This window comes from Syngnathus acus, chromosome 3 (genome assembly GCF_901709675.1).
Source record: "Syngnathus acus chromosome 3, fSynAcu1.2, whole genome shotgun sequence".
Classification (NCBI taxonomy): Eukaryota; Metazoa; Chordata; class Actinopteri; order Syngnathiformes; family Syngnathidae; genus Syngnathus; species Syngnathus acus.
The window spans coordinates 15,622,448-15,632,866 of record NC_051089.1 but is presented as its reverse complement, the minus strand read 5'-3'; the positions used below and the strand labels follow the sequence as shown (position 1 = coordinate 15,632,866).

Here is a 10,419-nt window from a genome sequence, read left to right as displayed (position 1 = left end):
CTGAAAAAGCCACAAGGGCAGTTGAGGACAAAACTAACTTTCTTTTAAGGTTTCGTACAAACACCATATCCATCCCATATGTGCTGTTGACCACATGCCAGCACTGAGCCTGAAGGAATGGGCAGCATAATTTGATTTCTAATTCTGGCAGAGTGTAATTTATTCTTAAAATGAAGACCACTATGGGGAAAATTAAATTTCCTCTTCAAGGCCACTTTGATATGCATGTCGGTTTCATTATACACTGTAGGGAGAAACATGATGCCATTGGAAATTGTGATTACCCTTGACATTATGAATTTATATACTGTATGCTGTCTGAGAAGGCCATGATATTTTTCTGATTAAAACCTTTCTAGTTTTCATCACAGTCATAGTTAACAGGAATGCAAATTATGAAAGAGGTCGCTTTATATAGGTGCTTTACTGAAATACTTTTCAATAGATGGAAATGAAATAATTTATTTTCATTAATACATGAAAACCTTTAGAAAATACTATTCAGGTCTGCACTGTCAATACCTTATTCCAACTGGTTCGTCGCCATTCAATGCCCCACTTAAAACCAGAGCTCAGATAAAAGCAGTCTCTATCCACCATCCCTCAACTACTTTTGCAATATACTTCTATATTGACCCGTCTCAAAACCCACCTCGTTAGAGTGCAAAAATGTTTTGCAAATATTTGAGAGGTTTTTTGTATATCCCTTTTCAGTTTGCTGTGGTGCAATTTGAATTTTTCACATTTGTCTGAGAGTAATGGGAAAAACCCAGCGACTAATGACTTTGCAGTAACAGAGTGATTTAAGAGCACGTGTGCACGTGTGCACGTGTGCACACGTGTACACGTGCACGCCTGCACACGCACCAATTGCACGCCCTGGCCAACCCACTGAAAAATGTTTAGCTTTGCACTTGAATAAACCTTTTGTCCATATAAAATGGTACCTAAAGACACACACACATATACATGCAAACAAATAAAGTCTCTTAGGCCTAACATTTATTTTGGTCTGACACATGCAATAAAAATGTATTGCATGATGAGTGTCAGTCTCCCAATAGACCGCCATCCACCTCAGTGGTGATGATAAGCATTTTTCTAAAGGATATTTTGACTCAAAGTATGTCGCAAGCTGCAGCTCATTCATTTGTGTGTTGCCTTTTTGTTGGAATGTTTTCAGCTCCAGCCACATAGAAATCACAGTTGACAATGGTTCTTTGTAAAACCACTACCCAAACATGGAACATTTATGAAAAATCTTAATTAATCCATGGTGTGAAGTGACTTCGTCATTCTCATCTGAAACTTCCAGTGGTAGTATGAGATGTGATGCATGCATGTAACTGAAAGGTCAATGAATTGGAAAAAGACTGTTACTGTTTTATTATTATTATTATTATTATTATTATTATTATTATTATTATTATTATTATTATGCAACCATCCATTTTCTATACAGGTTGTCCGACCTCATGGGGGTCGCGATTATTATTATTATTATTATTATTATTATACTGCTATTCCTTCCTGCTATTCCTTACATATTTTCTATCCATCCCTCACCATGTTCCAAAATAATCATGCCTTCCAAGTTTCCGTTTCTTCATTTAAAAAATTCAAACTTTTTTCCTAAATGTCACACTATTGATTCAAAAATTCTCATCCTGAAATTCACATTCGACATAAAACATTTACATCATTATTGTGTGTTTGAAATTTTCAACATTGCAGAAATTTATATAGACAACTGCATTCCCTTATTATTATTATTATTATTATTATTATTATTATTACTACATATTATTATTCAAAAGTATAATCATTGTCACTGTTACTTTATATTAAAAGGATTACAATTATTATAATAATGTAAGTAGACATGGACACACAAGAAAGACAGCTTAGCTCCATCTAAAATAAAATCACAAAATACATTATGAACCTTGTCTTATAAATGTGGCTTGTCTTTTAGCTGATGAAACTTTTTTATAAATGTGGCTTGTCTTTTAGCTGATGAAAATTTTGACAGTGAATTCACCGATTATTATTCACCATTCAACAAAATAAAACAATTGAAAAGATGCATTGGTTTGGTTGAATGATCATTTTATCTCTGGATAAGGAAAACAGACAGAAGCAGCAGTGCTCTGTTTCAAATGATGCTGTGGCGCTATCTTCAGGACAGTTGCCGCAACCACATTGATTTGAATACACACACACACACACACACATTACACACACACACACACACACACATTGCAAATCATCTTTATCTTTATACCCAAAAGTGAGTGTTTTGAATGGAGGGTAATCTATTCCATTTATCCTGCAAGCGACACTTTCCTCGCCATGATGAAGGTAGTAGGTGACCAGTGTGGCTGGAATCCAGCATCTGCCTCACATCACTCAATCTGAAACCTCCAGGAACAGGTTGATTATGGATTTTTGCCTCCCGTTTGGAGTGAGATTTGTGGACTGGATTCACCATCACAATTTGGAATTTCATAAAGTGACAGGATTTACTGAAAGACTGAGAATGGGAATTTAAGGGAAATAGACATTGTCCATAACAAACTGAGTAAAAAAAGAAGTGGTGTTTCACATTACCTGAAGTTAGTAAATAAAAACAGAAACAATAAACTGGAAAAATGTAAGTGAAAGTGTAAGTGAATTACTGGTTTTTGACATTGTTTATAGGACGTTTTTGGGTTCTACATCATGGCAGCACATGATTGTGATTAAGCATGTAAATCTGAATTTAGTTTCAATTAAGGGCTCACAAAGAAGATAAAGAAACAAGGGGGGAACGACAAGATGACGAATCACAAAACAGAGGTAAATATGCTGTTTGCGTGACATGTTGTTTTCATTGTGTCTTCAAATTAATGGTGAAGATGACTTTTGGGGAGACTATCACTTATCAATTTGACTTGTGTGGCATAATGGTTTGTGGGGGGGTCAGATATCAAATGGAGATATTATAATATCTATATATGTGGTTTTACTAACGAGGGGTTGGAATTAAAGAAAACAAATAAGGGGTGATGCCATTTTTACTGGGATGTTGTACTGTCTACTTCCCCTACAGCAAATAATAATATAAGATAATGGGTGTTTCGGAAATCACAAGCCACTTTACTAATGGCATATCAGAATAGGTATAGATTAAACTGATTCTTTTTTGGCTGAATGAAAGGGGGGGGGGGGGGTTCGATGTTTGGGGCTAAATTGTTGTACTTGTACCACCAACAATACGGTGACAACCCACGGAGGTCAACTTGTCGGATTGAAAAGTTGAACTTGGAAAGATCCGGCGGACCGGATTCTCAAGAATGAGGCAGATCGTTTAATCGAGTGTGGCCACTTAAAGCACCTCCTTTTCAGATGGGCAAATGACGGAGTACCCCATATGTTAGCTTCAGGGTAAAACGTAAGTCGAAAGAGGTCTTACGAATTTCGACTGAATATATAAAGACCTATGAACAATTCAGCTTACATAAAGGCTCGGAATGCATTGTGTTTGCGTATTGTCTGTGAACTAATTAAAGAAAATAGACTTGACAGAAACGGCACTTTATCTATTTCAGCATTTCATGACCATAAGAGGCTCTGATGGGATATAAACGACAGTTTTTGCTTTTCTTCTTTTGCTTCCAGCCTTTTAGACTTTATTCATGGCCAGATCGTCGATTGACCTTGTATGTGTATGTGATTGTTTACATCTTGTTAATTGCCTTTTCCTCAATGACAGAATCTCTTGGCTTTAACTTGAACCATTACCAACTCTTTGTCCTGGCATGTCCTTGCTTTCCTCCATTGCCAAGGAACCAAAGCTGATGACATGAAAATGGCCGGCGGTGAGTGAGCCTTTGTCCTTCATTTTACTGTTTAGAATGAATCAGTCAATGTCAGTTCATCTGTGGATTGTACACCCGGAGTCCACCTATCGTATCTATGGCCTATCCCAAAGGGAATCTTTTAAAGGGAAAACTCACACGTTTACTCACACTGCTTTCAAAAGTATTTATTTTTGCATTCAATATACGTACTATGTGAATTACTGTATCCTAACCCTAACCCTAACCCTAACAACTACCAGTTTATACATATAAATGATATATTGAGCACTTAATTTGATCACCACCGGAGACCTCAACAAGACCTGGACATCCTCCGTTTGTCTTGAAGTTTCTGATTGGTGGGGGGAATAGACAGCAATTAACAGGCGTAATCATCCAGTAAGGCAGATAGATGTTCGTGTATTTTGTATGTTTTTGGAGCAAATGCTGATTCACAAATTATCAGACAAAGTGTTTACTCACAGCACTCATAAAGAAGATTGAGGCGTATATAGTCATTGTCACTCATCTCTGTTGCTCTGCCAAAATGATCTGTAAACCTATATTTGGCAATGATGGTTGGTTGGCGATTTATGGAGAAGGAAAATCTACAACAAATAAATAAATTAATGAATGAATAACCTATTAACACGTTTTCCCATCCTCAATTTACATCACCTGAACTCATAAAATGCAGAACTAAGTGAACGTCAACTTAGATTTTCCATTGAGGATGACCATTTGTTTTCAAATATTTTATGAATAGATTTTCCACAACAGGTAACAATATACACATAATATAATTTGGTTGTTTAGTTCCATGTCAAAAAACAACCAGTTGGGCCAAAAGAACCGAAACATTGAGCAGTTGGGAATCTGCATTCAAATAGATCACATTGTCGTATGGTTGGACAAATGTACTCACGCGTCGTAATGCATCACAGAGTCATAATCATAGGGGGTGGCCATGTTGTTTGTTGGTGCAATCTGAAAGTTTCGTTCCGTTCCTGTATACACAGAGAAAGCCAAAATTAGTTCAAAATTCTTTCAGTAAGATGGTGTACTAGTTTTCAGTTGTATGTACGTATTCTGAGTATCATGAAATATATTTGCTCAATAAAAATGATGATGGCGGGACATTTACATATATGATATTATGAATGCCATTCTGACAAAAAGCCCATCTTACTGTCAAAAACAAGTAGCATACACCACAGACGAGCTGCCAGCCATTTCCAAGAATAATAATAAAATGAACCAGTTCTGTAAAAGTCTCTCGGCAAGCTGACCTGGTTCGATGTTTTCATAATTAATTTTGACGTAGTCATCTCTGTCATAGCGGACTTGCTCATGGTGGAATCCAAGTGCATGGAGGACCTCGTGTTGCACAATGTCTTTGTGCACACAAGCATTTCTTTCCAAGTCGATTATCTGTCCGCCACCGAAATAACCGAGGTCTGACTGACAGCTGGCACAAAAACACACAAAATCAATCGATGTCATGAGCTCACCGATTGCTGACTTTTAACCAATTGGAAAGGAAAAGAGAATTCATGCAAATTGTTGCCACACTTGATTTTACGACACTAAAGTGAAATGTTTTGCGGCACGCAACTGACTCACACAGACAAAAAAGTAATTTCACACTGGAAAACAACCAGAACAGGACTAAAGTCTGTCAACTTGATGAAGGAGGTGCTTTTTTATGCACATAAGAGTGAATCAATGGGAAAAGAAAATTGTGAGTTTTAGTAACTGTATTTCTTACCTATTGGATGATAAGAAGGATAGATAGTCAATATCCCATCTAGTCTTTCTGACAAAGCGAATGCATGTCGTGCGCCCTCCAAAACTAATGTCTCTTAGGGCATTTTCTATCGTTCTCTTTTGACGTTTGGCTGCAGACAGAAAATTGAACTGATTAGTTTGACTGATTAAAGTTACACAGATCGTAGGTAACGATACCATGACTTACTAAAATTTCTGGAGATTTCATAGGGAATTATGACTCGCTTTCCAGTTTTGGGCCATTTACAGCCAAAAACGTAGCAGGGGATAGCATCCCTAAAAATTCCCTCATCATCGCTCATGGGTACCTTAATGTCCCCATATGTCACGTTGTAGGTCAGGTTGCCTGTAGAATAACAAACAGCGGATATTCAGACAGTGTGATTCGTCATGTGGAACTGACAGTTTCTTTGGTCAGTATTCCCACAACAGGTTGACAATATTCTTGAGATGGACACCAAATTTTGCCAGTCCCTCATCTATCCTTCATCCCCGGACTTGGACACCCTTCAGTCCATCCTTATTCCTAATTTATTCGTCACTTCATCCATTGTCGGTCCCAAAAAAGTCCTACCTCCACAGGTGGAAAAACCCAATTTGATTCAAATGGTGGAGTGCATATAGCGGAGTATCTACACACATTTCACTTATTTTTAATTGCAGCCTCAAAACACCAAAATGCTTTAAAATGGCAATGACAATTATAGTATTCCAAAAAAAATTTAAACATACCTGGAAAAATTGAACTGAATTTGCATATATATGCAAAATCACAAGATCACAAGCACTAATTTCACTAACAACTGAGACTCATGTTTCCCCGTTTGCGTCTAATGACAAAATTTAAGTCATTTATCTTTTGCCTGCGTAACTCAGAAGCTATGTGAACACATTGGGATGAAATGTGGAACTTCACTTTGACCTAGTAATGAATGATTTAAAGTTCAATTCTTTGTAGGCCAGAGGTATTACAACAATTAAATCTATAATAAAAAGTCAAATAAAATGTCAGCTGAATGCTGCTCAGAGATAGATCTCTGTATATTTCAGTCTAAAATGAAAACACTGACCTGGGTTTACATTTGCATTTGCCTTTTCAATTTTCGCAGAAACGGACTCTTCTGGAAAGAATAAGAATACAATCACAAATAAGAACTAGAACATTTGTTCACATTGAGAATCAAATAACCCAAACGTCCATTGTTAGGGTTCACAAATTACATAGATTTCTACACACCCATTTTCTTTGTGCCATTTCTATGTATTGAGACCTGGAAAAAAGCAGTAACGAAACACATTTTTAAATCACATTTTTAAGTGTCCATTTTACAATAGAGAACATGTGAAAAGACTTATCATTTCTCGTATATTTTTTTTGTAGAAGACCCAAAAAAGAAACTCTGAAGCAACAAAGACTACACGTTTGTGTAAATTTTCATTGAAAATACAGTAGGAGAAAAGTCCTTCAGAAGCAGAAATGCCATTAAAATCTTCAGTTGCAAATTCTGAAAACTTATTTCATTACATTACAGGCTTTTTGGCATTAAAAGTTTGAAAAAGTTTTTTTTTTGTCATTAAAAATTACCATATCACTGATTACGGGTTTGTAAACCTGATCTTACCGCAGAAACGGCCGCAACAGACAGAAGGAGAACAGTGATGACAATTGGCGTCATGTTGTCGCTGTTTTCTGAAAATGAAGATCAATAACTGAAAAAAAATAGAGATGTTAAAATCTCAGTGTGTTTATTAGAGAGATGGAGAGACAGAGAGACAGACAGAGAAACAGACAGAGTGAGAGAGAGAGATTGAAGGAAAAACTGGTAAAAGCAGAGCAAGTTTGTCTTACCGGTGTTTTCAGGTATGCCCGTGGTACCTGGTGTTTGTCCTTTATAAGTTGTACATAGGGTGTGTCTTTTACTTATTCCAGCATTCTAGATGCCAAATCAAGTCCTAATATGGATGTTTCCATGATTTATTTTAAGACATTATGCAACTTGAGGCTGAACTCAATTGTTTGAATGATCCAATATCTAGTATTTGTCATCTATCATAATTACACTCCTTGCTTGGTGGAATATATTGTGGTTGTATACCACCATGCGTTTTGTGCTTCACACAAGTTATTGTAAGGCTGTCAAAGACATTTTTGTCACGTGCCGCATCGTGGACTTTGGAAGGCCACTGTGGCTATGAACAAATTACAACAATTTGATGAATAACTAGTTTGGAAATAAGAAGCTTGTAAAACTGTTAACTGAGTCTCAGAGTCATTGCTGTGCAATAACATCCTGCTCTCCACACTTTTTTTGAATTGTCTACACTGTTTGTACGACGTGTCCTCGCTGCATCCATTGCAGCCTGGTCATCCTGGAAGAGGGACCCTCCCATCTGTGGTCTCTTCTCAAGGTTTCTCATTTCCCCTAGTTGGAGTTTTGAGTTTTTCCTTGCCCTCCTGGGAGTTTAAGATCAGGGGATGTTTGAGAATATTTGTCATTTTTCACACGTCCTGAGTGTTGTTAGTCACCTAAATGTTGAACAGAGGCTGTGATGTACCGAAGTCAAATTCCTTGTTTGGCACGCTCAAACATGGCGAATAAAAACTCTTGAATCTTGAATATTTTAAAAAGTTGAATGGTAACAAAATCTGCTGGCAATCTCTCTATTTTCTTTTTTAAAAGTGAAGACAAGTTACAATTTTATTATTGACAGATGAAAAAAAATAGAGAGATTGCCAGCAGATTTTGTTACCATTCAACTTTTTAAAATATTTGAACAGTTTTACTAGTTTTACTACTTTTGAAGTATAATTATGATAGATGACAAATACTAGATATTGGATCATTCAAACAATTGAGTAATCCAGCATTCTAGATGCCAAATCAAGTCCTAATATGGAAGTTTCCATGATTTATTTTAAGACATTATGCAACTTGAGGCTGAACTCAATTGTTTGAATGATCCAATATCTAGTATTTGTCATCTATCATAATTATAGTTCAAAAGTAGTAAAACTAGTAAAACTGTTCAAATATTTTAAAAAGTTAAATGGTAACAAAATCTGCTGGCAATCTCTCTATTTTTTTTCATCTGTCAATAATAAAATTGTAACTTGTATTCACTTTTGAAAAAAAATAGAGAAATTGCTAGCAGATTTTGTTACCATTCAACTTTTTAAAGTACCGTTTTTTTCCGTGTATAATGCGCAAAATTTAACTACCGTTTTTTTCCATGTATAATGCGCCCCCATGTATAATACGCACCCTAAAAATGGCATGTTGATGCTGGAAAAAAGCCTGTACCCATGTATAATACGCACCCAATTTTTTTTTTTTTTTTTTTTTAAGTCCCAATGATCGTCACACACGCAGGGAGGCAATGGGTCCTATTTTTATAGTCTTTGGTATGGTCTTAACTAGGCTGGATGTATTTTTTTTTGTTGGCGTTGATTTCTCCGACTGCCCGTAAAGGCACCACCGCGATCAGATGAAAAGAGAGGAAAGTGACGTGCGGACATGTGAAAAAGGCGGCTCTGTATGGGAGAGACGTTGAAGAGGAATAAAAACACCCTTGGAAACCAAAACTTGCCCCTCGTCGTGACTCGGAGCCGCAACAAATGTTTCGGATTTGTGTAGGGTACATTGTGACAGCAAACGAGCAGGTGATCGAGCAAGCGTCTGATACGAGAGCATTGCGTTCGTATGGAGCGTGTTTGAAGTGAACAGCAGAGACGAAAGGAACAAGGCAAAGTGTTGTGAAATAAAATGTTACCTGTAATACGCATTTTGTTATTTGCTGATTGTATTAAACTATCACATTCATTGTCAGTCAAGAAGAGACGAGGACTATTATCCCTTCTTTGACGAAATGACCAGAGCACAGTACAAACACACTATTGTCGGTCAGTCCTGTTGTTGGTTTTGTTGTACCATGATTTTCTTAAAAAAAAAAAAAAGAAAAAAAAAGAAATTAAAAAAAATAATAATAATAATAATAATTTGTACCCATGTATAATGCGCACCCCAGATTTTAGGACAATAAATTAGTTAAATTTTGCGCATTATACACGGCAAAAAACGGTAGTTCTACATTTTATGAGTTCAGGTGATGTAAATTGAGGACAAGAAAACTTGTTAATAGGTTATTTATTTATTTATTTATTTATTGTAGATTTTCCGCCTCCAAAAATGGCCAACCAACCATCGTTGCCAAATATAGGTCTATAACTAATTTTGGCATTGGAAAAGAGATGAGTGACAATGACTGTGCACGCCTCAATCGTCTTTATGAGTGCTGTGAGTAAACACTTTGTATGATGATGATCTAAAAACATACAAAATACATTGACGTCTGACTTACTGGATGATTACGCCTGTTAATTGCTGTCTATTCTCTCCACCAATCAGAAACTTCAAGACAAACAGAGGATGTCCAGGTCTTGTTGATGCCTCCAGTGGTGATCAAATTAAGTGCTCAAGCATATCATTTAAATGTATGAACTGGTGGTTGTTGATAAGATACAGTAATTCACATATGTATATCCAATGCAAAAATAAATACATTTTAAAGACGTAAACGTGTGAGTTTTCCCTTTAAAAGATTCTCTCTGGGATAGGCCATAGGCTCACAAGCTAGATGAACTCCGGGTTGACAATCCACAGATGAACTGACATTGACTGATTCATTCTAAACAGTAAAAATGAAGGACAAAGGCTCACTCACCGCTGGCCATTTTCATGTCATCAGCTTTGGTTCCTTGGCAATGGAGGAAAGCAAGGGCATGCCAGGA

General features: G+C 36.6%; 1 protein-coding gene and 1 long non-coding RNA gene across 2 annotated transcripts; one reads left to right on the top strand and one right to left on the bottom strand.

The window, feature by feature from the left end:
- Positions 1-4,013: 4,013 nt before the first annotated feature.
- On the bottom strand, positions 4,014-7,473 carry LOC119120853 (high choriolytic enzyme 2-like). Its single transcript, XM_037248077.1, has 9 exons — positions 7,253-7,473; positions 6,868-6,901; positions 6,701-6,751; positions 5,818-5,976; positions 5,611-5,740; positions 5,132-5,310; positions 4,768-4,849; positions 4,326-4,450; positions 4,014-4,194 (listed from the first exon to the last, which is right to left on the bottom strand). Coding segments are annotated over exons 1-9 (816 nt in total). The 5' UTR covers positions 7,307-7,473; the 3' UTR covers positions 4,014-4,192.
- A 2,291-nt stretch (positions 7,474-9,764) lies between these two features.
- Positions 9,765-10,206, top strand: LOC119120531. Its single transcript, XR_005097536.1, has 2 exons — positions 9,765-9,925; positions 10,037-10,206. It is a non-coding gene; the product is annotated as an uncharacterized LOC119120531 (long non-coding RNA).
- The last annotated feature ends 213 nt before the right edge of the window (positions 10,207-10,419 follow it).

What these genes read in the sequence shown, in the direction of transcription:
- LOC119120853 (XM_037248077.1), bottom strand. Translation starts at nt 7,306, where the DNA reads ATGACGCCAATTGTCATCACTGTTCTCCTTCTGTCTGTTGCGGCCGTT. An exon ending in TGAAATCTCCAGAAATTTTA is followed by an intron (nt 5,741 to 5,817) that starts GTAAGTCATGGT and finishes TTCTGTCTGCAG; the next exon opens with CCAAACGTCAAAAGAGAACG. An exon ending in TTATGAAAACATCGAACCAG is followed by an intron (nt 4,850 to 5,131) that starts GTCAGCTTGCCG and finishes CTGTGTATACAG; the next exon opens with GAACGGAACGAAACTTTCAG.